A 27,370-nucleotide genomic window follows, 5' to 3' on the forward strand; every position below is an offset into this window, starting at 1 on the left:
ATTGTAGTTGGAACATAATTTTTTTAAGTCCGATTAATCTGGCCCCATCGGTGAAAACTAGTAAACAATGTTTAGCAATCTTCTTTGACCATATAACCTTTATTCAGAGGTCCTATTTTAATTGCCAAGAATTTAACAAAAGTGTCAAAAAACATTGCCTTCGAAAACAAGCATCCAGCCCTCATGGACCACTTTGGTGTGAATAGCTCTGAATGTCCCCCAAATTACTCAAGCATGAGTTATTTCAGGGTTTACTCAAAGTGAAATTAATCTCCAGTCTTTTAACTGTTCATGTAGAAATGCTTCTAGACGGACGCCGTCCCTCCTTGGCGTGGCCTGAGCGCCCGGCCCGACCCCCGCCATGGGGTGCTGCTATAGCAGCGAGAACGAGGACTCGGACCAGGATCGAGAGGAGCGGAAGCTGCTGCTGGAACCTAGCAGCCCACCCACCAAAGCCCTCAATGGAGCCGAGCCCAACTATCACAGCCTGCCCTCTGCTCGCACTGATGAGCAGGCGCTGCTCTCCTCCATCCTCGCCAAGACAGCCAGCAACATCATTGATGTGTCTGCTGCAGACTCCCAGGGCATGGAGCAGCACGAGTACATGGACCGGGCTCGGCAGTAAAGCACCCGTTTGGCTGTGCTGAGCAGCAGCCTGACCCATTGGAAGAAGCTGCCACCGCTGCCGTCTCTCACCAGCCAGCCCCATCAAGTGCTGGCCAGCGAGCCCGTCCCCTTCTGCGACTTGCAGCAGGTCTCCAGGATAGCTGCTTACGCCTATAGTGCACTTTCTTAGATCCATGTGGACGCAAAAAAAGGAGCTGGTTGTACAGTTCGGGATCCCGTGAAGAGAGGGGGGTCCCTGGACAGCTCTTCTTCTCCTCTCTTCGCTCCGTCTCCACCCTGCCTCCCCTGGCCCCCAGCCACACTGCGGCTTATACAGTATCCTAACCTGCTACTAATCACAGAAGAAAGTGGAGGAGGAGGAGAAGAGTGAGGCAAGAAGCCTGAGCAAGTGAGGATGCAGCAAGGGAGGGTAGAACCATTTGGGACTGGCCTTCGAAGCTCTGGCCAGGGGTGGGGTAGGGGTCACAGGAGCAAGGCCCGGTAGATCTCCCCCGTCATTGGGAAGGTGGAGGTGCCAGTGTGGGGGTGGTCACTAGGGGGCCTGTTAGGGCCCCCTGCCCACCCTTCCTTGGCTCACTCCTGTCCCCCGTCCCTGATTTGGTGCTCACGTGCACCTCAGGAGGGCTTGTGACCAGGCTCTGGATGAGCTTGAATTTGAACGAGTTGAGTTTGTATTTCTAGCACCCTGGGTTTTTACATGTTTGGGGTTTTTTGGTTTTGTTTTGGTTTGTCATCCTCGATAAAGGACATGTATCAAAAAAAAAAAAAAAGAAATGCTTCTAAATGATTAAAATTATCCTTACATTTAGCCTTTGTCTAATTCTTCTGGGAAAACCAAAATTTAATTGATTTGTGAAAAACAAATATAACACAGGTATTGATTCAATATGAAAAAGATCTTTTATCCTTCCAAAACAATTCTAAAAATCAAAGTGGTTTGAGGACAATTTAGCATTTTGTAGAAACTGGTAACACTCTCAAACAATACTATTATATTTGCAAACTCTATTTTCTAAAACAGAAAGCCTCTTTTGCTACTCCCGTCTTCTCTTTTTTCCTTGTATTTATTTCTGCCCTGACTCACCCTAAAAATCAGAGCCTCCCAGTTGTCAATATAAGTACCTAGAACTGTGGCACTGAGGTAGCAAAAATATCATAAATTATATGGCTATTGATTTTCTTCTGGTGCCTTCATAGTCTACTCAATACCATTGCTTCTTCTAACTGCTAAAATACCATCCTCCTCCCAAAGAAAGCATTTAATGCCTTGTATTTCCAGAACCCTGAGAAACCAAATTTGTCTATAATGGAAAAATCACACTCACCTCCATTTTTCTATTGGATAAATAAAAGCCAGTACACACCATGATTTGAAACCTTGAGGACCCTATGCAATATCACATTTGGAGTCACTTTATTTAAAAAAAAATGGGGGGGACAATCATGAAATGCTTCCATGTTAAGTCCAAGTCCCAGACTAGATGTCCTAATTCTAAGTTGTTTTCAGGTATTCTCGACAACCTTGGTAACTAGGTAGAAGTGTTTTTTTCTATCTCGTCAATGAGAATTCTTGATGGAAAACAGGATTCATGAGGTCTAAAGAGAATGTACAATTCTAAGAAGTATGTTTCATGTTTTGAAGAGACCTCTGCAATGTTCCAGCAATGGCACCCCACTCCACTACTCTTGCCTGGAAAATCCCATAGACAGAGGAGCCTGGTGGGCTGCAGTCCATGGGGTCGCTAAGACTCGGACATACTGAGCAACTTCAGTTTCACTTTTCACTTTCATGCATTGAGAAGGAAATGGAAACCCACTCCAGTGTTCTTGCCTGGTGAATCCGAGGGACGGGGGAGCCTGGTGGGCTGTCGTCTATGGGGTCGCACAGAGTCGGACACGACTGAAGGGACTTAGCAGCAGCAGCTGCAATGATCAGAAAGTTTGAGCCAATTTAGTATAAAAAATTAGGACTCTGTGACAGAGGTTGACTTTACACAGTTGAGCTATAGGAATGCCATGGGAAACTGACTGAAAAATTGTGCAGCTGATTGAAAGCACTCTGACACAGTATCTGGTCACGTCTTCTACAGTCAAGGGCATAACACTTTAGAATCTGGATCCAGGACTTAGTCTTCAGTAATGTAGACATTGTCTTCTTCTTGGATAGGCTTCGGAGCTGCATTTTTCAAAGCTCCAATGCGAGACTCTTTCAATGGAATCACACTGTAGAATAACATGAGTAAGAGAAAAGGAGATCACTTCTCAAATATGAGCAGCATATTTGTTTATGTTCATTCAAGCCTGGGTATTTGCATTTCTCAGAGTCCCATTCAAACATCCTATGAAATGAATAGAAGCTTCTAGAATTGTGAATATGAAGTTACAGGAAATTATTTTTAATAAGGAGGTAAAAAGTCACACATTTTAGTTTCAAAAAACTCACACCGGTCTCTTTCAAGACACTCATGCAATAGAACACAAAAATTTATAATCTGAGAAGACAAATACCACACACCAAATTGAAGTACTAAACCAGGAGGCACGGTCTCAAAGATGGCCAGGAAATGGTTTGGCTGGTGTTTGGTAGCTGAGGACTGTGACCCTTTCAGTTTTCATTCCAATCCCAAAGAAAGGCAATGCCAAACAATCCTCAAACTACCACACAATTGCACTCATCTCACACGCTAGTAAAGTATGTTCAAAATTCTCCAAGCCAGGCTTCAGCAATATGTGAACCGTGAACTTCCTGATGTTCAAGCTGGTTTTATAAAAGGCAGAGGAATCAGAGATCAAATTGCCAACATCCACTGGATCATGGAAAAAGCAAGAGAGTTGCAGAAAAACATCTATTTCTGCTTTATTGACTATGCCAAAGCCTTTGACTGTGTGGATCACAATAACTGTGGAAAATTCTGAAAGAGATGGGAATACCAGACCACCTGATCTGCCTCTTGAGAAATCTGTATGCAGGTCAGGAAGCAATAGTTAGAACTGGACATGGAACAACAGACTGGTTCCAAATAGGAAAAGGAGTCTGTCAACGCTGTATATTGTCACCCTGCTTATTTAACTTATATGCAGAGTATATCATGAGAAACACTGGACTGGAAGAAACACAAGCTGGAATCAAGATTGCTTGGAGAAATATCAATAATCTCAGATATGCAGATGACACCACCCTTATGGCAGAAAGTGAAGAGGAACTAAAAAGCCTCTTGATGAAAGTGGAGAGTGAAAAAGTTGGCTTAAAGCTCAACATTCAGAAAACGAAGATCTGGGATCCAGTCCCATCACTTCATAGGAAATAGATGGGAAAACAGTGGAAACAGTGTCAGATTTTATTTTTGGGGGCTCCAAAATCACTCCAGATGGTTATTGTAGCCATGATATTAAAAGACACTTACTCCTTGGAAGGAAAGTTATGACAAACCTAGATAGCATATTCAAAAGCAGAGACATTACTTTGCCAACAAAGGTCCGTCTACTCAAGGCTATGGTTTTTCCGGTGCTCATGTATGAATGTAAGAGTTGGACTGTGAAGAAGGCTGAGCACTGAAGAATTGATGCATTTGAACTGTGGTGTAGGAGAAGACTCTTGAGAGTCCCTTGAACTGCAAGGAGATCCAAACAGTCCATCCTAAAGGAGATCAGTCCTGGGATTTCTTTGGAAGGAATGATGCTAAAGCTGAAACTCCAGTACTCTGGCCACCTCATGTGAAGAGTTGACTCATTGGAAAAGACTCTGATGCTGGGAGGGATTGGGGGCAGGAGGAGAAGGGGACGACAGAGGATGAGATGCCTGGATGGCATCACTGACTCGATGGCCATGAGTCTGGGTGAACTCCAGGAGTTGGTGATGGACAGGGAGGCCTGGCATGCTGCGATACATGGGGTCATGAAGAGTCAGACATGACTGAGCAACTGAACTGAACTGATCCTATATTTTGAAAGAGGAGAGTGAAAAAGCTGGCTTAAAGCTCAACATAGAGAAAACGAAGATCTGGGATCCAGTCCCATCACTTCATAGGAAATAGATGGGAAAACAGTGGAAACAGTGTCAGACTTTATTTTTGGGGCTCCAAAGTCACTGCAGAAAGTGATTGCAGCCATGAAATTAAAAGACGCTTACTCCTTGGAAGGAAAGTTATGACAAACCTAGATAGCATATTCAAAAGCAGAGACACTACTTTGCCAACAAAGGTCCGTCTAGTCAAGGCTATGGTTTTTCCAGTGGTCATGTATGGATGTGAGAGTTGGACTGTGAAGAAAACCGAGCACCGAAGAATTGATGCATTTGAACTGTGGTGTAGGAGAAGACTCTTGAGAGTCCCTTGGACTGCAAGGAGATCCAACCAGTCCATCCTAAAGAAGATCAGTCCTGGGTGTTCTTTGGAAGGAATGATGCTAAAGCTGAAACCCCAGTACTTTGGCCACCTCATGTGAAGAGTTGACTCCTTGAAAAAGACTGACACTGGGAGGGATTGGGGGCAGGAGGAGAAGGGGACGACAGAGGATGAGATGGCTGGATGGCATCACCAACTCAAGGGACATGAATTTGGGTGAACTCCGGGGTTGGTGATAGACAGGGAGGCCTGGCGAGCTGCAATTCATGGAGTCACAAAGAGTCGGACACAACTGAGCAACTGGACTGAACTGAACTGATCCTGTATTTAAGATAAATATATATATAAGTATTCCAAAAAAAAAATGGCTGTCTGAGGAGGCCTTATAAATAGCTGTGAAAAGACGGGAAGTGAAAAGCAAAGGAGAAAAGGAAAGATACACCCAGTTGAATGCAGAGTTCCAAAGAATAGCAAGGAGAGATAAGAACGCGTCCCTCAGTGATCAATGCAAAGAAATAGGGGGAAACAATAGAATGAGAAAGACTAGAGATCTCTTCAAGAAAATCAGAGATACCAAGAGAACACTTCAGGCAAAGATGGGCTCTATAAAGGACAGAAATGGTAGGGACCTAACAGAAGCAAAAGATATTAAGAAGAGGTGGCAAGAATACACAGAAGAACTGTACAAAAAAGATCTTCATGACCCAGATAATCACAATGGTGTGATCACTCACCTACAGCCAGACAGCCTGGAAAGTGAAGTCAAGTGGGCCTTAGGAAGCATCACTATGAACAAAGCTAGTGGAGGTGATGGAATTACAAAGCTAGTGGAGGTGAGCTATTTCAAATCCTGAAAGATGATGCTGTCAAAGTGCTGTACTCAATATGCCAGCAAATATGGAAAACTCAGCAGCGGACACAGGACTGGAAAAGGTCAGTTTTCATGCCAATCCCAAAGAAAGGCAATGCCAAAGAATGCTCAAACTACCACACAATTGCACTCATTTCACACACCAGTAAAGTAATGCTTAAAATTCTCTAAGCCAGGCTTCAGCAACACATGAACCGTGGACTTCCAGATGTTCAAGCTGGTTTTAGAAAAGGCAAAGGAACAAGAGATCATATGCCAACATCCAATGGATCATAGAAAAAATGAGAGTTCCAGAAAAACATCTATTTCTGCTGTATTGACTGTGCCAAAGCCTTTGACTGTGTAGATCACAATAAACTGTGGGAAATTCGGAAAGAGATGGGCATACCAGACCACCTGACCTGCCTCTTGAGAAACCTGTATTCAGGTCAGGAGGCAACAGTAGAACTGGACATGAAACAACAAACTGGTTCCAAATAGGAAAAGGAGTACATCAAGGCTGTATATTGTCACCCTGCTTATTTAACTTATATGCAGAGTACATCATGAGAAATGCTGGGCTGGAGGAAGCACAGCTGAAATCAAGATTGTTGGGAGAAATATCAATAACCTCAGATATGCAGATGACTCCACCTTTCTGGCAGAAAGTGAAGAAGAACCAAAGAGCCTCTTGATGAAAGTGAAAGAAGAGAGTGAAAAAGTAGGCTGCTCAACATTCAGAAAACTAAGATCATGGCGTCTGGTCCCATCACTTCATGGCAAATAGATGGGGAAACAGTGGAAACAGTGTCAGACTTTATTTTTGGAGCCTCCAAAATCACTGCAGATGGTAATTGCAGCCATGAAATTAAAAGACACTTACTCCTTGGAAGGAAAGTTATGACCAACCTAGATAGCATATTCAAAAGCAGAGACTTCACTTTGTCAAGAAAGGTCCGTCTAGTCAAGGCTATGCTTTTTCCAGTGGTTATGTATGGATGTGAGAGCTGGACTGTGAAGAAAGCTGAGTGCTGAAGAATTGATGCTTTTGAACTATGGTGTTGGAGAAGACTCTTGAGAGTCTCTTGGACTGCAAGGAGATCCAAACAGTCCATCCTAACGGAGATCAGTCCTGGGTGTTCATTGGAAGGACTGACGCTGAAGCTAAAACTCCAATACTTTGGCCACCTCATGGGAAGAGCTGATTCATTGGAAAAGACCGTGATGCTGGGAAAGATTGAGGGCAGGAGGAGAAGAGGACAACAGAGGATGTTATGGTTGGATGGCATCATCGACTCAATGGACATGGGTTTGGGTGGACTCCGGGAGTTGGTGTTGGGCTGGGAGGCCTGGCGTGCTGTGGTTCACGGGTTGCAAATAGTTGCACAGGACTCAGCAACTGAACTGAACTGATAAAAAATATCAGAGCATATCAGAGGCAGTAAAATAGTATTGCTTCACCTAAGCATGTTCTAGATCACAGAGTCAAAAATCACACCCTGCCTTAACAATCAAAATTAGAAAGCCATGGGTTAGATAAGTTTTATAACATGAATGCTCACAAATCAAGTTTACACAAAGGTCATTTGTGGAGTTTTGATATCAATGCTTTTTTAGAAGTTGTCTGTAGGCACTATTTTTATTACCTAAGCCTGCCCAGAAATGATATGAAATGCACTGAGTCTTCATCAGCTCTGATCTTTAAACAGATTAGTCATATTGCATGGAAACAGGTTAGTTGTCAGCAGCTCAAAATGAGTCAATGTGATATAGCTGCCCCCAAAATAACATCATGAGAAAATACACCTTTTTGTTTTTGTTTTGTTTGCTTTTCTATATTATACAACATCTTCTACAATAAATATTTTCTTTCTAATTAGGTGATTGAAAACAAACTTTAAAGAAGTGAACATTGGAAGAACAAAAGTGAACTAAAAGGATGTTATCATTCATGTTTTTCTGTCTGTAGGGAGCACATTTTTTTTTTCCACTCTTGGAAGCTGACAGTCAAAAACTCCTAAAGGCCTGAGTTTTGGACTCTAAGAGACCTGCTGTGTGGTGTGACCATGGATTGGCACTTAACATCTCTAAACCTGTTTTATAATTTGTAAACTGAGAATACTACTACTGCCTGTCTCACAGGTTTACTGCATGTCTGCAATAATAAAATCCAGCATCTATGGAACACTTGCAATATGCTGGAGATTACTCAAGGTGTATTTTGTGGACTGGCTCATGTGATTAACTCAGATGTAGGAAAGACTGGGTACAAACATCCAATGAAAGAGAACTAAGAATAATGGATGGCAGTTAAAGAGGGACGAATTCAGAACAAAGAAAGACTTTGCTTAAAACCCAAGCTGGACCAGATAAAGAAGTTTATTTTGTTGGAAGTAGGCACTGGTTTCCTACCTTTACAGATGCTTGAGAAAATGACTGCAGGGATGCATACAAAGAAGATTTAATTTTTTATTGGGTGAAGGGGAAAATTTGCAAAAACTGTAAATTGAAATGCCTGTGAGGCCAGACAACTAATGCAAATGAACAGAGCAGGCTGGGTATGGAATAATAGGGGCGGGTGGGAACCATGGGGAGCTGGAGGCATGTCCCTACCCCCTGCCTTTGCGGGTCTTCAGCCTGGAGGTGTCTTCCTGCAGATTTTTGCAGAGCTGCCTTCTGCTTCTTTGGGGCTCACTCACATAGCCTACTGCCCTGCTCCAGTATTCCCCATGGTATTTCTCTGGAAGTTCTATAAGGCCCTGCTTATTCATTTATATGTTTCCTGTCTGTTCTGCTCATCTTTTCAGAATATAATAGCAATTCAATAGACATGCAATAAACAAAGCACTGAATGAAATCAAATAAACTAAACAACCCATTCAAATGACCCCTGAAACAATATCTGCAATTTAGTTCTCTTGCTCTAAGAGATAAGGTTTGAGGTGTTGTTTCTGTAGCAGTTATGACACAATTCCTGAGAAATATAGAGATGTTTGGAGAAGGAAATGGCAACCCACTCCAGTATTCTTGCCTGGAGAATCCCAGGGAAGGAGGAGCCTGGTGGGCTGCCTTCTATGGGGTCCAACAGGGTCGGACACGATTGAAGCAACTTAGCAGCAGCAGCAGCAGCATAGAAATGCTAATATCATCACTGGAAGGTTGAACAGCAATGGAGGTGCCATATATACTAGATTTTTCATGATCCAGAGTATAAAATGGAGAACTCGGAAGGAAAAGAGGAGAGGGACAGAGAAATTTTCCTTATGTTTACTAGAGTAAGAACATCAAAAGGCATTAATTACACAAACCATTTCAAACATACTGTAGTAGCTCCGCCTTGCTACCCTGGCAAAAATATCCTAAATTGAGGGAAAAATGAAGAAAAAATAAAACATATAAGCCAAAGAGTTTTTGAGATTTTTTTCCAAAGTATATTATTACGATTATTACTTTAATATAAGCAAAATCAGTACAGCTCTCAGAGTCTTAAAAAAAATCAATTTAGAAGAAAGAATATTTTTTTAAAAGGAGAAAAAAATCAATCTGGACCCTAATCTGATAACTCCAGGTAACTTCTCTTGAATCTCTAGGAGCCAAGTGAGCCCCTTGGTATAGAGTATCTTCTGATTCATAGGTTTAGTGTATTGACCTACATGCCCTAGCTTACTTTAATGCCATTATATTTCACTGAAAAAATACCCTGAATATTGGACTTCTCCCATAGAAGACAGGTTTTACACACACATAAACACACAACTGGTGGAAGGAGACCACAAGGTGCTGGATGACTGTCGTGTGAATCCCTTTGTTCTTCTCCTAGCTCTGAAATCATGTACCCTCCTAATGTCTCTTGTGCTTCTTCTATTAAGTGGGTGTTATAAAACCATCAACAGTTTTACTCCCAATAGGGATAAAATATTGTTATTGAGGGAATGCGAAAAGAACAAAATGGGAGGGAACAAATCTTGTATATAACCTTGGCTTTTGACTTCCAAATCTCAACTTTACACAACCAGTGCTTATTTCTCCATATTTAATTTCTCCTATGGAGAATTTAAATATCATGTTTGTGGAACAATAAATTTAAGATAAATTAAAAAAAAAAAAAAGAACAAGGTAAGAAGCAAGAAAGTTATATGAAACTGAAAACATGTGGCTCAAGAATACTCCTGTGGGCTCAAGAATATTTCTGAATATTTCAGTCCTGAGGTGACTTACTTCTCCTAATCCAGAATACCACAAACATGACCAACAATGCCAAAACAGTAACTGAGATTCCAATGTAGACTCCCTTGTTGGTGCTCATCCATGTTTCTTGTGCCAGCACCGCAATCTACAGAAACATCAGCAGATCAAACACAAAACAGAAAAATAAAACAATCTTGTTAGAGTTACAGGCAGAAAACATTTCAGAAAATAATATACCCAGTCACATTATTGTTTATTGGCCCCTGGCTAGTTCTGGATCATGAAAGGTAAGACCAAATGATGTAAAGTTATAGCCTTATGATGAAATTCTAAGACAACTCAAAATTCAAAATGTGTTTGGGAGTGGTGGAAATGTTTACATCTTACTTGCAGTGATATTTAGAGAAGGGTACAGACTTGTTAAAACTCAAACTGTATGCTTCAAATGACTGTGCTTTATTAATTTATACATTTTATAAAAAATAATCTATTTTCATAAATAATCCTCTTATGATACTAATAAAAAACAATTCTGGTTCCTATGTAAGTTGCCATGGTGGTGCTATTTGAATGTGTTCAGTTACTGAAACTAGCCATTAATTTAAACACTTTTTTGAACTAGAATTCAAGATTCTATGTCTTTATAAGTGGGCATAAAGTAGCTGCTCAGACTCATGGCTCTGCTTAACAATTAAAATGCTGTGCAATTGGGAAAAAAATTCCTAGTGTGAGAGATCATCACTTCCTAGAGTAAACTCAAAATATACCAGGTCATCATGCTTGCCTCCATTACATAGCTTAATTCTAATTCTAAAAATGTCCCACCACCTAGGTATTTTAACAGAAAGGAAGTGGAAAATCAGAGAAAATGATTAAGTCTCAAGTCTCCTCCTGCATAAGAGTTTAATCTCTGGAGTCAGAATCCCAGATTAACTTTTATTTAGTTGCTCTGTGACCCTAGCAAGTTATTTAGCCTCTCCAAACTTCTTTTTCTGTCAAATGCAGATTAAATAGGGTTCTTGGGAAAGGTACTTCAGGTACCCCCTGATAAATACTATGAGGAATACAGAGGAGGGTGACTTAGCCTCTGAGGTGTCCTTGCCTAAATGGAAAACAGTCAGTGCCTTGGGAGGGAAAAGCTGTGTTATCACCTTACTTGTGGGAGGGAAAGCAGTTAGATGGAACACAGGGTTACAGGAACTAGTCTTTGCTGGCTTTTTAAAAAATATTATGTTACATAAAAACTGGAAGTTCATTTTAGAGTGTGCAGCTCAGGATAAAGAAAGGAAAACAAAAATCAACCATAATTTCAACATCCAGAAATAGTTACTATTACCATTTTTCATTACATACTCTTAGAATTTTATCTTTCTAGTACTTTTCTTAACAGACACAGTTACCATATCCAATGTATACTACAGTATATACATCATTTTATTTTGTATCTATAACCTATATATAATAATTTTTTTTTCATTTTTGGCAATGCTACATGGCTTGTGGGATCTTAGTTCCCTAATCAGCCATCGAACCTCTACTTACTTCATTGGAGGCATGAAGTCTTAACCACTGGACTGTCAGGGAAGTCCAAATGCTACCTGAAAAGTTAGTTTTTTCATTTAACAAATGACACTGTCTTCTCATGGCAGTAAGTACACTGAAGTGACAACATTTTCAGTGGCAATAAATGGGCATGCTTAATTGATAAGTTATTAATCTCTTATTATTGAACTTTTAGGTTGTTTATAACATTTTCATGATTATAAACAGCAGCAATGTATATCTTGTTTTATACATCTTTATGTATATGTTCATTCTCCTCTTAAGATGCAGCTCAAGAAGTTGACCTACTGGGTGGAAATACATGCTGCTTGGTTTCAAGATACTTAGGATACACTTGATATCTTCACAGTCAAGACACAAAAAGCCCACGATTGTGCTACCACCTACTGTGAACTTGCTTCTGTATTGCTTACATTATATAGAAGAGATTAATTGCTACTGAATATACCTGTCCTGCAGGTAACTGAGGTCAAAAACAATCTTCTCATTCACAGTGTTTGTTTCTTTTTTTTTAAACTAGCATAAGTCTGATTGACATGACATTTACATGGTGGCAGTTCTGCTATCCAGCAGATCAATCAGTACCCATATCATCAGAGTGACTAAATCTTTCATATCATTCCTACGTGGTAGTGTTCTCACTGTCACTAAGTTATGCAACATAAGGCCATTTGACGTCACATTAACCCCACTTTGCTTAAACTTGAATTTCTCTTATAATGTCCATGCTGCAATTTCTCACCACTTGCAATCAAGATTACTCTCATACCTGAATCTGTTCATGTTTTTTTCTTCTAAGAGTTATTTGCACATAGTGAAAGGAAAGTTGTTTCACCCAAAGGAGCCAAAAGTGAAAAATCTCACTGATAAATTCTTCTAACTTACACACAAAGATGAGGCTTTGATGAACATCATGAGACTATAGTCCCTTGGATTTTTCCCAAGCTAATTGTGGGGAAAATGCAAGAACAAATTACAGAATCAAAGAGTTTGAAGACCTTAGGACCTTAATGTGTCATCATATGGGGAGGATTATATATAGAAAGACTCAGCAGTGGCCTCAAAATTTCTCTATAGGAGGAAAATTGGATTGGAAAAGGATATTAGGGGGCCTATGTTTAAGGAATCACACTTTCACTGACATAATATTTTTGGTGGGGATGGCCCCCATTCCACTACATCAATTCAAGGCATGTTATTTCTCTAACAATGATCTAAGTCTTTCTTGGTACGTAATGTTAAGTCACTATGCCTGAATTAATTCACTCTCTTTTTCTTATTTTCTGGTCAGGAGAAATTCTGTCCTGGGTGTATATGTGTGTCTAAAGTAAAATATGACTTCCCTGTTGGCTCAGACAGTAAAGCGTCCATCTACAATACAAAAGTAAAATATAACTTTTCAGCTATTTCTAACAAGGTAGTGTATTTATATAGACTTTTAAAATTAATTAAACTATCCCTATTTAAGAGTCAAAGTGTTTCTTCCTTTATTTTTTTAAATTAGAAAGAATCAATCTGTGGACTAGTCTGACAATAATAATCTCTAAATGTAACTTGATTCCAGAAGAGACATATAAGTGAATCAGGCTAATAAAATAGGAAGGAATATGCTTCCAGTTTGATTGTTATGCCAATGAGGATCTGGAGACTGGGTCACGGTGCCATTTCCATCTGCTCAACAAGAAAGAAAATTAATGAGAATTACAAAGATATTGAGCTTTCCTGTGAACACCAAATATATTCACACTGCCTTCTGGTAATGAAGGGAAAGTTGAATAATCATATGGCCTAATGCTATAGGCATCCCCAAAATAATACCAAGTTACTGCTGCTGCTGCTGCTGCTGCTAAGTCGCTTCAGTCATGTCCGACTCTGTGCGACCCCATAGACGGCAGCCCGCCAGGCTCCCCCGTCCCTGGGGTTCTCCAGGCAAGAACACTGGAGTGGGTTGCCATTTCCTTCTCCAATGCCTGAAAGTGAAAAGTGAAAGGGAAATCGCTGTCGTCTCCGACTCTTCGCGACCCCATGGACTGCAGCCTACCAGGCTCCTCCGTCCTAACATTTATTAATTTAACTAGTAAGGTTGTGCTTTTTAACCATTTTGTCATGGACCCTTTGAAAATGAACCCTTTTTTTTTTTTTTTTCTCTCTATGCGGGGGAAAAATGCATGCTCACAGAAAATTTACTGACAACTTTAGACAAGTCAGAGTGGCCCATTGTCAGAACTAGGTTAAAAATTACCACTTACAGATAAATAATCAGTATTTTCATGGCAGCTCAGAAACTTCCAGTGAGTGCTCAGAGGTCATTACACATCCAAAGAGCAGAACCACTCTGTTCAAAATGAACATTACATTGGTTTTACATTCAAAATGTGAGTGAAATGCACTAAGATACCTCAAACAGGTGGCATCCAACTCCTACATTATATGCCAGTGTGCCCAGACACTGATCCAAATGTGCTTTAGAAAATATATTACGTCACTCCCAAGACCAGTATACCTTATACTACCTAAACTCCCAATATAAAAGGATACTATGCCTTAAAGTTTTGAATGCCCAAATTTTAATAGTGTTTTGAAATATCTCTTTTGTTCCACAGAACATATACTGTTGGCCCTTCTAAGCAACTATAGGTCAAATACAGGATTTTCTCTTTACTGAGTATCTATTATATACAAGCACTTTACATCCTTATACCCATTTTCTGAATCCGAAATTTTAGATGAGGTGCTGAAATGGTTGAAGTTTCCAACTCTACTAAAGGACAACAGCCTCAGCTTATAACCACCGCACACACTATGTTCCCATCCATTGTAAATTCTGCAGGTCTCAGAGATTCCCATACTACTGACAGAGCTATAAAACCATCATGTTCTAATGGTAGTGAAAATGAACTAACCATATCCCCCTAAATTTTAACAGTTTACATAACTGTATCTACAATTTAAACATTCCAACACTACTTCTTCCAGAGACAGTGTCTACAGTCTAGTCTCTGTGTATGACTTACGTTATAACCTTAAATGCTTATGCTATAGAATGAGTGATGTTTTTAAAAAAATAAAAAGGACTTGAGTCAGATGAAACTTGACTTTAGTGCTGACATGTCACTTACCAATGTGACCTCGATCAATGTCCTTTACATACACATTACATACATATGCATGTAAATGTATGTATTTATATTTCTAGCTGGGGTAACCTTGAACTACAAGCTGTTGATAGTACCCGTCTCATAAAGTTATCACATTAGATGATGCATGTAAGGTGCTTAACACCATATTAAACAAATATCAGGTATCACAATTATGTTGCTATATAACAATAGGAGCAATGGGGAAGGAACACCATGCAATGGATTTTCTAAATATCCTATCCTTCATTCCTTACAAACATGTAGTGAGGAATGAAACAACTTGCCCATGGGCGTGCAGCTGGAAACTGCCATTGGCAGGCAGTTGAATTGGAAGCTATTTGTCTAAAGTAGAACTAAATGTCCTCCTCAGTCTGGCAATGGCAAGAAATAAACCTGCCCTGAAAGAATTAAATCAAATAATGCACAACAATTTGCTGGCACATGCATCTGAAAAGGTAGGTGCAGGCCCTATGAAAACCAAAATTCCTCCTGGACTAACATTCTTGGCTTTGTGAGGCTTTAACCCACTGAAGTGTGACTCGGGCACTGTGAGGATTTGGCTAAAGGGCCTCAGAAATGCTGCCAAGATGGCAGCAGTCACAGAAGTCGTGGGGACACAGCTGCTGCAATGCCTGTTCCATGCTGCCAAGTCTACTTGACCAGGTTTTAGTGACATATTTCAGAGAATAATTTCCCATTTTCTACTTTGTTCTTCCTCTTAGCCTAAAAGTGTGGAGTGCAGTTGCCCCAACTGCTCTTACCTGTATTTTTATCTGCTATCTCCTTGTTTCTGTGCCAAGAAACACTTCACACCAAGGATTCCACTTTCAAAACCAAATGTCACTATTAGCTAATTTCAATTAAACTGGTCCGTCTCTGAGTCCTGCTGCATGTCCATTTTCAATTAAGAGCTTCCTTGAATGATTGGCAAAGTAGGCTACCCTGGGGGTCTCCTATAGCAACTCCTGAGCATGATGAATCATATGCACAAGTCTCACAAAATCTTACAAAATCTGACCCTGTTGGATGCTTCACAGGCACATGGACAAATAAGCCAGTTCTGCATTACAAAGGGGTTCACATGTGGCACTCTCCAAATTTATCACCATGGGTAAGAGAATTAGTTGGGAAAGATGACAATTCAATATCATCTTTCTCCATTATAGGAAAAACAGACTAATCTTACATCTCAAAAGAATATGGACTTTCCAAAACTAGGGAGAACTGGAGTCTTTGGGAGTGGAATAGCACAATCCTAGTGGGCCCTGCCTCTTTGGCTCTGGTGCCCATGTCCTCAACCCAACTCAAAGTGTCTGTGTGAAATGAAAGCTTGACAAGGCAGCAGGGGAGCCTCCTGACTCTGTGTAGTTTCTGGGGCTTAGAGGAAGCATAAACAGACAACCAGTTTGGTCTGGACCAGTTTGGATTTAATTGTTTTAAGGCTCTGTCCAGGGAAGTATGCCTAGAAATAAGTTTAAAAACAAGGCTAATTCATTTTATTCAGAAAAATGTGGATATGTATGTGGATGATCCCAAATCATACAAGCTGCCTGTGTCATTCAAATGTACGTATTTCTGGATATTCTAAGTAACAGTCATAGTTGCCATTCTATCACTTACCTTGTAACTGTGTCCCCAGATCTTTATCTCATATAACACTTGTAAGAATAAGTAATATTTCCTCCATTTTCCAAAGGATAAAAACAGATTCAAAGACGGTAATAAGACATTTGTTCAAGTTGCATAGCTGAGTGGAATAGCCATTGTTGGCATTCAAGTCACGCTTGCCTTATTTCAGAATATGTGCTCTGAACAATGTGCTAATATTTATCAAAATTTGAATGCTATCAGGTGTTCAGGAAAGAAACTGAAGTTTCCTGTTGAACAAGAGTGCCATGGTGAGCTGGTTATGTTTGTTTCATACAGGGTAGTAGGCTGGCTTTCTGCTGTCTGAGTTGGAGAAGATAAAGAAGCTATAGGAATGACAAGAACGGAAAAATAGTGTTCAATTAGTGGAAGAGAATTTACAGAAAGAACAAACAAAACTAAATCAGAAATTACCCTTTGACTCTTTCTTAGAAATGTATTAATAGATGTCCTTGAGGTATTACCCTGCTATGTAAGCATTTCATTATCATGAATAAATCTGATCTAGATAATGATCTGAGAGCCTAACAACAGAATTATTTTACTTTTTATACTTCTTTTGTTGTTCAGCTGCTAAGTCGTGTCCAACTCTTTCCAGCCCCATGACTGCAGCATGCCATGCTTCCCTGTCCTTCTCTGTCTCCTGGAGTTTGCTCAAACTCATGTCCATTGAGTTAGCAATACTGTCTACCCATCTCATTCGCTGCCACCCTCTTCTCCTTTTGCTTTCCATCTTTCTTCCAATGAGTCAGCTGTTTGCATAAGGTGGCCAAAGCATTGGAGCTTCTGCTTTAGCATCAGTCCTGGGGTTGTCATAAGAATTAAGGGGCTTAATACTTATAAAGCAGTTAGCATGTTTCCTGACAGAGGAAACAGAGTAAGCATTAACTTCACCGAAATCGTATCCTCAAGTGTTGGGTTAGGCTTCAAAATGGATTAAATGATCTCTATTCAGAGCTCCTTATAAGACAGAGTCTCATTCACTTGGCCCTGTTCTGGCACTCTTATTTTTTCCTCATAATTCTATGTTAAACAGGGCCGAATGTATCATCCTTCTTAGATGTCCACAAGCAGTGGTCTGGCTATTTTTTTTTTTTTTTGCTATTAATGATTTCTTTGAGAATCTAATAAAAACCCTAGGTCCCTCTCACTCTGAAAATGCTTAAAGATACAAAAGATGAATATAAGAGGGTACAAGTGGTTCACAGATTCTGTGAAGCCAGGTTTGGAAACCTGTTAAGAATCCCTACCCTAGATTGTACATCTGCCTTAACACCGTGTCTGGATGGTGCGTATCCTTACCTTAAAAACTTCTGCACTTAAAAGTACTTTTGCTTACCTGGCTGGAGGTCCTCTGTGGGTACTGGCATTGGAAGAGCAGAAGTAGAGGACCTCACTGTCACTGGAGCAGTGGTGACTGTCATGGTTGAAGTAGTGGTGTTGATTGTTGTTGGCACAGCAGTGGTGGTGGTTGTTGGAGCAGTGGTGACCATTGTGGTTGGAGTAGTGATGGTGGTGGTGGTGGTTGGACTTGTGGTGGGTGTTGTTTTTCGGGTAGTAGCAGTGGTTCTTGAAATAGTGGTAGTCATTGTTGAAGTAGTAATAATGGTTGTCTTTCTTGTAGTTTTGGTTGTTCTTGGAGTAGTGGTGGTGGTGGTTATGGTTGTTGGAGTCGTGGTGGTTGTTTTTGGGGTAGTAGTGGTGGTTGTTGGAATAGTGGTAGTCATTGCTGGAGTAGTGGTAATGGTTGTCCTTATAGTGGTGGTTGTTCTTGGAGTAGTGATGGTGGGGGGTGATGGAGTCATGGTGGTTGTTGTTTTGGGGGTAGTAGTGCTGCTTGTTGGAATAGTGGTAGTCATTCTTGAGGTAGTAGTAATGGTTGTCTTTCTTGTAGTGGTGGTTGTTCTTGGAGTCGTGGAGGTGGTTGCAGTGGTTGTTGGAGTCATGGTGGTTGTCCTTTTGGGGGTAGTAGAGGTGGTTGTTGGAGTAGTGGTAGTCGTTCTTGGAATAGCAGTAATGGTTATCTTTCTTGTAGTGGTGGTTGTTCTTGGAGTAGTGGAGGTGGTGGTGGTGGTTGTTGGAGTCATGGTTGTTGTTTTGAGGGTAGTAGTGGCAGTTGTTGGAGTAGAGGTAGTCGTTCTTGGGGTAGTAGTAATGCTTGTCTTTCTTTTAGTGGTGGTTGTTCTTGGAGTAGTGGAGGTGGTGGTGGTGGTTGTTGGAGTCATGGTTGTTGTTTTGAGGGTAGTAGTGGCGGTTGTTGGAGTAGAGGTAGTCGTTCTTGGGGTAGTAGTAATGCTTGTCTTTCTTTTAGTGGTGGTTGTTCTTGGAGTAGTGGAGGTGGTGGTGGTGGTTGTTGGAGTCATGGTGGTTGTTGGAGTAGTGGTAGTGGTTCTTGGAGTAGTAGTATTGGTTGTCTTTCTCATAGTGGTGGTTGTTCTTGGAGTAGTGGAAATGGTGGTGGTGGTGGTTGGAGTCATGGTGGTTGTTGTTTTGGGGGTAGTAGTGGTGGTTGTTGGAAGAGTGGTAGTCATTCTCGGAGTAGTAGTAATAGTTGTCTTTCTTGTAGTGGTGGTTGTTCTTGGAGTAGTGGTGGTGGTGGTAGTGGTTGTTGGAGTAGTAGTAATGGTTGTCTTTCTCATAGTGGTGGTTGTTCTTGGAGTAGTGGAGGTGGTGGTGGTGGTGGTTGGAGTCGTGGTTGTTGTTGGAGTCATGGTGGTTATTGTTCTGGGAGTAGTAGTGGTGGTTGTTGGAGTGGTGGTAGTCATTCTTGGAGTAGTAGTAACAGTTGTCTTTCTTTTAGAGGTGGTTGTTCTTGGAGTAGTTGAGATGGTGGTGGTGGTTGTTGGAGTCATGGTGGTTATTGTTTTGGGGGTAGTAGTGGTGGTTGTTGGAATAGTGGTAGTGGTTCTTGGAGTAGTAGTAATGGTTGTCTTTCTTATAGTGGTGGTTGTTCTTGGAGTAGTGCTGGTGGCGGTAGTGGTTCTTTGAGTAGTAGTAATGGCTGTCTTTCTTGAGGTGGTGGTTGTTCTTGGAGTAGTGGAGGTGGTGGTTGTGGTTCTTGGAGTAGTAGTAATGGTTGTCTTTCTCATAGTGGTGGTTGTTCTTGGAGTAGTGGAGGTGGTGGTGGTGGTTGCTGGAGTCATGGTGGTTGTTGGAGTCATGGTGGTTATTGTTTTGGGAGTAGTAGTGGTGGTTGTTGGAGTAGTGGTAGTCATTCTTGGAGTAGTAGTAATGGTTGTCTTTCTTGTAGTGGTGGTAGTTCTTGGAGTAGTGCTGGTGGTGGTAGTGGTTCTTGGAGTAGTAGTAATGGTTGTCTTTCTCGTAGTGGTGGTTGTTCTTGGAGTAGTGGTGGTGGTGATAGTGGTTCTTGGAGTAGTAGTAGTTGTTGTCTTGCTTGTAGTGGTTCTTCTTGGGGTAGTGGTGGGAGGTATCTTTCTTGTAATGATTCTTCTTGGAGTAGTGGTAGTAGTTGTCTTTCTAGTAGCGGTGGTTGTTCTTGGAGTAGTGGTGGTGGTGGTAGTGGTTCTTGGAGTAGTGGTGGTAGTTGTCTTTCTTGTAGTGGTTGTCCTTGGAGTAGTGGTGGTACTTGTCTTTCTTGTAGTGGTTGTTCTTGGAGTAGTGGTGGTAGTTGTCTTTCTTGTAGTGGTGGTTCTTCTTGGAGTAGTGGTGTCAAGTGTCTTTCTAGTGGTGGCAGGTGTCTTTCTTGTAGTGTTTCTTCTTGGAGTAGTGGTGGGAGTTGTCTTTCTTGTAGTGGTTCTTCTTGGAGTAGTGGTGGGAGTTGTCTTTCTTGTAGTGGTTGTTCTCTGAGTAGTGGTGGGAGTTGTCATTCTTGTAGTGGTTGTTCTTGGAGTAGTGGTGGTAGTGGTCTTTCTTGTAGTGGTTGTTCTTGGAATAGTGGTGGTAGTTGTCCTTCTTGTAGTGGTGGTGGTTCTTGGAATAGTGTTGGGAGTTGTCCTTGTAGTGGTGGTTGTTCTTGGAGTAGTGGTAGTGGTTGTTGGAGTAGTGGTGGTAGTTGTTGTAGTAGTAGTGGTGGTGGTTGTTGTCGTTGTAGGTGGAGCTATAAATCAACATGAAAGCAGGGATTCATCAAGCAGCAGGAAACAAGAGACTCGTGCTGGGCCTGTGCACCAACACAACCAAGCACACTGTCCCCAGGCAGAACTCAGCACTTATCTCCCATGAACTCCAAGTTCTTGTCATGGGTCAACTAGAATCTGTGACTGAGGAGGGAGTGAAGACATGGTCACAACAAGGCAACAGCAGCATTTAAAGGATGATATTTCGGGAGGTGTTGCCATTAAAAAATGACACATGGGATTTGTGTTGAAGCAGTTTGTAAAGACTAGTCATAAATATCAGATTTACATATCTTCATAAGCATCCATGAAGGAGGGGAAAGTGTCTAGAGCCTGAAGCTGTCTTTGTCCTCTCAGCAGTACATGACTAGAACCCAAATAGTAGTTCCCAAGAACCAGACTATTGACCAAACAAATAGCATTTGCTTCTGTCAGTTCTAAGGGTACCCTCCAAACATATCTGCATCCTAAATGTGGATTAATTCACATCATTAACATATGCTGGATAACACAGATGCCATATGCCACCAGGGAAGCCCTGAAAACAGTCATAGAGAGTATATACATGAATGGATGGGGCTGTGTTCTAATAAACATTTATTCATTAAAAAAAAAAAAAACTGTTGGTGAGCTTATTTTAGAATCTGATCTGGTCCTATGGCTACAGTTTGCTGACCTGGGTCTAACAGTGTAGTTAAAGATTTTGAAGAACAGTGCAGTCTCAATCCCCTCCCTTCAGTTTGAAACAAAACCTAAGAAAAAGAGGAAGCAAGAAAAACATCTTATCAAAGGAGTATAACAAAGAGGAAATTTAATCATCTTGTTTCACTAATGTGTCTTGCTCAGGAGTAAATCAGAGAAGGCAATGGCACCCCACTCCAGGACTCCTGCCTGGAAAATCCTATGGATGGAGGAGCCTGGTAGGCTGCAGTCCATGGCGTCACTGAGGGTCAGACACGACTGAGCGACTTCACTTTCACTTTTCACTTTCATGCATTGGAGAAGGAAATGGCAACCCACTCCAGTGTTCTTGCCTGGAGAATCCCAGGGATGGGGGAGCCTGGTGGGCTGCCCTCTATGAGGTCGCACAGAGTTGGACACGACTGAAGTGACTTAGCAGTAGCAGGAGTAAATATTTCCTAAGGAAGAAGCTAGGACACTAAGGCTAGGAAAAGCTGCCAAGAAAGAGCCCTAAGAGACGTTGAAAGTAAGCTCAATCTCGGAAAAGTGCAAGAAAACTTAAGTAAAGTATTGGGTTGGAGATAGAGAGTCACTTTGGCTCAGTTATGAACTCATTTCCCACTGGACAGAGCAGTGACTTTGCAAATATTCATCTATTAAAGAATTTATAAGCACTATAAATGTCCCCTATTAATTTCTTTCTTCCTCCGGACCAATCATATAATTTCACAACTCCAAAAATAATCTCTTCTCCACACACAGCCTCCTGCCACATGTGTATAGCACCAGCATCTTTTGGCTTTCTTAAATTGCCTCCTAGATGTTTTCCCAGAGTCAGCTATTTTCTGCATCACAATTGACCTGATTTTACTTGCCTTCATCAAATAAACTCAGTGTCTTTGATGAAGTTAGGAAAAGTTATGAAATGGAAATATCAAGTTCATTTAAACTAAAAAAGAGATCTAGCTTATAAAGGCTCTGATTGGGGTTCTGTTTTCATTAGAAACTTTAGTGGGAGAGTATTTACTATGAAAGAGCATTAGAAACCAAAAAATCCTTTAGAACCTGCTCCTTTCACCAAATGGTAAGAAAAATTAAAGTGTCTATATCAAGATAGGAAAACATAAACTTCCCAGAATTTTGGATTTCACAAAATTCTTAAAAGCCAAAAGTGAAAAGTTACGGAGATTAAAATGTTCTCATATTGCAATAGGGCGATTTTAATTTTTAAACAAGCAATTTAGTGATATGATGTGAGTGAAAGTGAAAGCCACTCAGTTGTATGCTACTCTTTGTGACTCCATGGACTATAGAGTTCATGGGATTCTCCAGGCCATAATACTGGACTGGGTAGCCATTCTCTTCTCTAGGGGATCTTCCCAACTCAGGGATCAAAGCCAGGTCTCCCGCATTGCAGGCTGATTCTTTACCAGCTGAGCCATGATATGCTGTGAATTCTGCTTCAAAAAATCCAAGGGTAGAGGGAGGGGATGAAACTATCTAGACTCTTTCAATGTATATGTAACAAAATTGAGTTGACAATTGTCAAAACCAAATAATACATCTATTTGACAGGACCTTCGGAGAAGGCAATGGCACCCCACTCCAGTACTCTTTCCTGGAAAATCCCATGGATGGAGGAGCCTGGTAGGCTGCAGTCCATGGGGTTGCTGAGGGTCGGACACGACTGAGCTACTTCACTTTCACTTTTCACTTTCATGCATTGGAGAAGGAAATGGCAACCCACTCCAGTGTTCTTGCCTGGAAAATCCCAGGGACAGTGGAGCCTGATGGGCTGCCGTCATGGGGTCACACAGAGTCGGACACGACTGAAGTGACTTAGCAGTAGCAGCAGTAGACAGGACCTTATATTACCTGTTTTATACGTGTGAAACTCTCTATGAGTTTAAAATGTTACGAAAGAACATTTGAAAATTCTCCAAAGAACTGACCTCAGAGAAAAGGTCAGATTTTCAAGAAGAAGAAATTCAGCTCCATAAAAATACTCACTATATCTCAGTGTGGAACAGTGAATGCTTTTTCATGAACCAACTAGTGTTCCTGAAGCACTGCTTCAGGAGACAGTTTGCTGACTGGGAAGATCCTCTAGCCTATGGTCTTGAATCAAGGTTAGTCTTAGCACTTAACTCTACACAAAAACATGGAGAAGGCAATGGCACCCCACTCCAGTACTCTTGCCTGGAAAATCCCATGGACAGAGGAACCTGGTGGGCTACAGTGCATGGGGTCGCTAAGAGTCGGACACGACTGAGCGACTTCACTTTCACTTTTCACTTTCATGCATTGGAGAAGGCAATGGCAATCACTCCAGTGTCCTTTGCTGGAGAATCCCAGGGACAGGGGAGCCTGGTGGGCTGCCGTCAGTGGGGTCGCACAGAATCGGACACAACTGAAGCGACTTAGAGCAACAGCAGCAGCAGCTACACAAATACAAGATATTCAGTTGAAGAGTTATTAGAAAACAAGATCATAGGAAACTTTTATTTCCTTACTAAAGGAAAAGAAAGTTAATATCAAAAAGAAAACTCTTATCTCTGGGAACCCACAGGAAGTGATCAAAGAAGTAGGAAGATAAGCTCACCTGGATTGATCCTCAACTCTAGGGTGGTTTTTATGTCATTGAACCACCCTCTCACCTCAATTCGGCAACAATACAAGCCACTGTCAGACACGGCAGCATTGTTTATGGTCAAAGACACATCCCTTCCACGAATGTTGCCATTTAGTTGATAACGTCCATCCCTCCGATAGGTGACTCTGTATCCATCAGTCCAGATGATGTTAGTTCCACAGTTCAACCAAGGACATGCCCCTCGGCCCCAACACATGCTTGTGACTTCTCCATTATAGTAGCAGGGTAGAGTGACACTCTGACCCACCACTCCAGTCACTCGATGGTAAGAGGTTACACCATCTGTAAATAAAGAGAAACCAGAGCATAAGGTCTCAAAATTTTAACTTTAATTTTATTTTCATTTTGTTCTTTATATAGCTTATGCTGTTTGAAATTATCTAACTATATCTTGAGTTTGTAAATTTAATATATGCATTTTTCTGGTAAACATATCCTTTAGCAGTATTATTATTAACCAGATATATTTGAGGATGAAACATCAGATAAACGTCTTTCTGTATTCAGGATTACTTCCTAATAGGACAGATTTATGAGAGAAAGTATCAGGATAAAGGGCAGAAATATGTTCAGTCTTTTGATGAATATGATTCAAATCCCTCTCCAAAAGGTTTGAAACAAACGACACTCCAGTAATGCATCAGTGTGTGTGCATTTTATCCTGTGTTTGACAGGTATCTGCTTACTAAATGTTAATACATACAGGTGGCTTTTCCTCTCCCCTAGATTCAGTCACTGTCTCAGTTGAAATCTGATTTTAAAACTGTTGCATTTAAAATTTTGATTTTCAAAATTTTATTGCAATTTTTTAAATGGCTATGCAAAAAATTTCACCTCACAAATCTTCTCTAGGTTAAAGAAAAAACAGCTAATAGCCTACTTTCAGCATCATTGGCTAGAAGGCAGAAGCCTAGTAAACTCTTTACAAATCAGTTTTCAGAAAAAAGGGTTTATAATACTCTCATGGAGAAGCCTGGTAGGCTGCAGTCCATGGGGTCGCTAAGAGTCGGGCACGACTGAGCAACTTCACTTTCACTTTTCACTTGCATGCATTGGAGAAGAACATGGCAACCGACTCCAATGTTCTGGCCTGGAGAATCCCAGGGATGGGGGAGCCTGGTGGGCTGCCGTCTATGGGGTTGCACAGAGTTGGACATGACTGAAGTGACTTAGCAGCAGCAGCAGAAGGAACTGAGGCTTATAATGGGCTTTGTTGTTTTTGTTTAGTTGCTTAGTTGTATTGGACTCTTTGCCACCCCATGGACTGTAGCCCGCCAGACTCCTCTGTTCATGGAATTTCCCAGGCAAGAATATTGGAGTGGGTTGCCATTTCCTTCTCCAGGGGATCTTCCCAACTCTGGGATCAAACCCATGTCTCCTGCATTGGTAGGTGGATTCTTTACCACTGAGCCACCTGGGAAGCCCATCATGGGATTTAGGATCGATTAAAAAAAATTCAAGCAGGGATCCCTTCTTGTGAGTTGATGACTGTCCTGCAATGGAGCACTGTCCAGTTGGCCAGGTGAAACCAAAAAATTGGACAATGTTCAATCAAATATTAAACTTTACCTCTTAAAAACAAACAGGCAGGAAAACTGTCTCCTGCAGCAGTGGTTTAAGAAACTGTATTGCCAAATGAAGTCTGCTATGCTATGCTAAGTCACTTCAGTCGTGTCTGACTCTGTGCGACCCCATAGACGGCAGCCCACCAGGCTCCCCCATCCCTGGGATTCTCCAGGCAAGAACACTGGAGTGGGTTGCCATTTCCTTCTCCAATGCATGAAAGTGAAAAGTGAAAGTGAAGTCGCTAAGTCGTGTCCAACTCTTCGCAACCCCATGGACTGGAGCCTACCAAGCTCCTCCGTCCATGGGATTTTCCAGGCAAGAGTACTGGAGTAGGGTGCCATTGCCTTCTCCAATGAAATCTGAGTGGTCCTTAAAAAAAAATCTGAGATTCAACAACAAGTCATAGTTAGAACTGGGCTGTAAATCTGGGAAATGCTCTGGGAATATAACACTCATTGTTATATAAAATAAATCTAGTTTTTATTACCGAAATTCTGATTATATTTAATTTTGCTTAATATTAGTTTTGAATTATAAAGGTAATTTATGCTGATTATATAAATTTGTTAGAATATAATTTAAAAAATGTACTTTTCCTCGTATTCCTACTTTTAGAGATTTTTTTTTAAATTTAGGATCATGTTTATTCCTAAAAATTTCCCCTATCTCATAAAATGTTAAAATATGAGAGAAGTTGAATAATTTTGTTTATTAAAAATTAAAATTTTTGTTTATTGATTAAAAAAAAAATTATGGCCACATGGCACCACATGTGGGATCTTATTTCCCCAACCAGGGATAGAATTTGTGCTTCCTGCATTGGAAACACAAAGTTTAACCACTGGAAAACCAGGGAAGTTAAAATATTTTCTTCTTAAAAGAAACAGTTACACATGGTTAAAAAAATCAAACAGTACAAAATGGTACAATAAAGGATTTGTCTCCTTCCCACCCATCCCCATTTCTTCTTCCCACCCTTGTCCATGGTTACTCTCTTACATACACTTGAGTAGTTCATGCATACACATCCATATACCTACTATTTTTTTTTAATTTAAACACAACTGGCAGCTTAAGATGTACTGTACTACAGCATGCCTTATTCACCTACCCATAGATTTTTTAATTCTTAGAACTTGAGCTTGATCCCATTACCTTTGACAAAGCCCCCCTCTACCACGCCCACACACCCCCTACACATCCCCTACATCCTTGGGGTTCCAAAGCACAATCCACCTATTCACTTACCTGGCAGGAGTAGGAGGCCCAGGATGGCTACCCAAGGATGCATGATGCTATTGGCCTGAAGGAAAGAGAAAGCAGACTGCTTGGTGCGGCCCTCAATCAGATGGCATCAGAACAAGTCTTAATTCTCAGATTGCAACTTCTCCTTTCACCCTTACAGGGTGAATCACATAAGCCTGCCTGCAGGAAGCAGGAGCACACTTGCAAATGCTTCCACTGTCTGTCTGCTCCAGGTGACTGAGAGCTCTGCCCCTTACAACAGACAGGCAAAGCTGTCCTCTGAAACAGTGCCTACTTACCCAGCTCCTTTCCTACACCTAGAGTCAAATCGGAGTCTAGGTGCTGACAGAGGAGATAAGGGAGCAAACACGAAGGAAATGAGAGGAAGTCTTAGCAGGGAAAGCCAGAGCAAAGACCAGATTTCCCATGGCAAATATACACTTACCCTTAGCCTTGAAGATGAGTCACCTGGCTTTCTGGTGAGAAGAGGGTACTTCTTCCTTTGTGGTCAGAATGGCTAGTCCCCAGCCTTAGTCAAATTATTAAATGTCCACTGAACTAAGAACTGAGAGTTGTGAGTTTTACTTATGGCTCAGGAGACTGCCTCTCAGATAGCTCTGATGAACCACGCCCAAGAGGGTTGGAGAGATAAGCTTAAATGTGATTTTGGAGAAGTACAATCAAATATCTCAGAAGAAGGTTGCCACTAGGTACAAGAAACAAATAGCTCAATTAATGCCTTTAGCGTTTTTCTAAGTACAAGAAGATGAAACTTGGATTCATAAAATTTT

General features: G+C 41.1%; 1 protein-coding gene and 1 pseudogene across 5 annotated transcripts; one reads left to right on the forward strand and one right to left on the reverse strand.

The window, feature by feature from the left end:
• Positions 1 to 322: 322 nt before the first annotated feature.
• On the forward strand, positions 323 to 1,369 carry LOC129636806 (ragulator complex protein LAMTOR1-like; annotated as a pseudogene).
• Positions 1,370 to 1,510: 141 nt separating this feature from the next.
• LOC129636768 (mucin-2-like) lies at positions 1,511 to 27,204 on the reverse strand. 5 transcript variants are annotated; one of them, XM_055560421.1, is made up of 9 exons: positions 27,025 to 27,204; positions 26,583 to 26,637; positions 23,718 to 24,050; positions 17,698 to 20,415; positions 16,589 to 16,684; positions 13,187 to 13,242; positions 10,039 to 10,153; positions 2,657 to 2,850; positions 1,511 to 2,550 (listed from the first exon to the last, which is right to left on the reverse strand). In XM_055560421.1, the coding sequence occupies exons 2-8, from the start codon at positions 26,623 to 26,625 to the stop codon at positions 2,846 to 2,848; spliced, it is 3,366 nt and encodes a 1,121-aa protein (XP_055416396.1). In that variant the 5' UTR covers positions 26,626 to 26,637; positions 27,025 to 27,204; the 3' UTR covers positions 1,511 to 2,550; positions 2,657 to 2,845. The 5 variants fall into 5 exon arrangements, with proteins under 5 accessions (XP_055416396.1, XP_055416418.1, XP_055416405.1 ...); XM_055560430.1 differs by lacking the exons at positions 1,511 to 2,550; positions 2,657 to 2,850; positions 10,039 to 10,153 and adding an exon at positions 13,821 to 13,906 and having other exon boundaries at positions 12,845 to 13,242; positions 16,332 to 16,684; positions 27,025 to 27,203; XM_055560437.1 differs by lacking the exons at positions 1,511 to 2,550; positions 2,657 to 2,850; positions 10,039 to 10,153 and having other exon boundaries at positions 12,845 to 13,242; positions 16,332 to 16,684; positions 27,025 to 27,203.
• Positions 27,205 to 27,370: the final 166 nt, after the last annotated feature.

The sequence above is a fragment of the Bubalus kerabau genome, chromosome 1, assembly GCF_029407905.1.
Source record: "Bubalus kerabau isolate K-KA32 ecotype Philippines breed swamp buffalo chromosome 1, PCC_UOA_SB_1v2, whole genome shotgun sequence".
NCBI lineage: Eukaryota > Metazoa > Chordata > Mammalia > Artiodactyla > Bovidae > Bubalus > Bubalus kerabau.

What these genes read in the sequence shown, in the direction of transcription:
- LOC129636768 (XM_055560421.1), bottom strand. Translation starts at nt 26,625, where the DNA reads ATGCATCCTTGGGTAGCCATCCTGGGCCTCCTACTCCTGCCAG. An exon ending in AGAGTTGAGGATCAATCCAG is followed by an intron (nt 20,416 to 23,717) that starts GTGAGCTTATCT and finishes GTTGATTTATAG; the next exon opens with CTCCACCTACAACGACAACA. An exon ending in CACAGAGGACCTCCAGCCAG is followed by an intron (nt 16,685 to 17,697) that starts GTAAGCAAAAGT and finishes TCATTCCTATAG; the next exon opens with CTTCTTTATCTTCTCCAACT.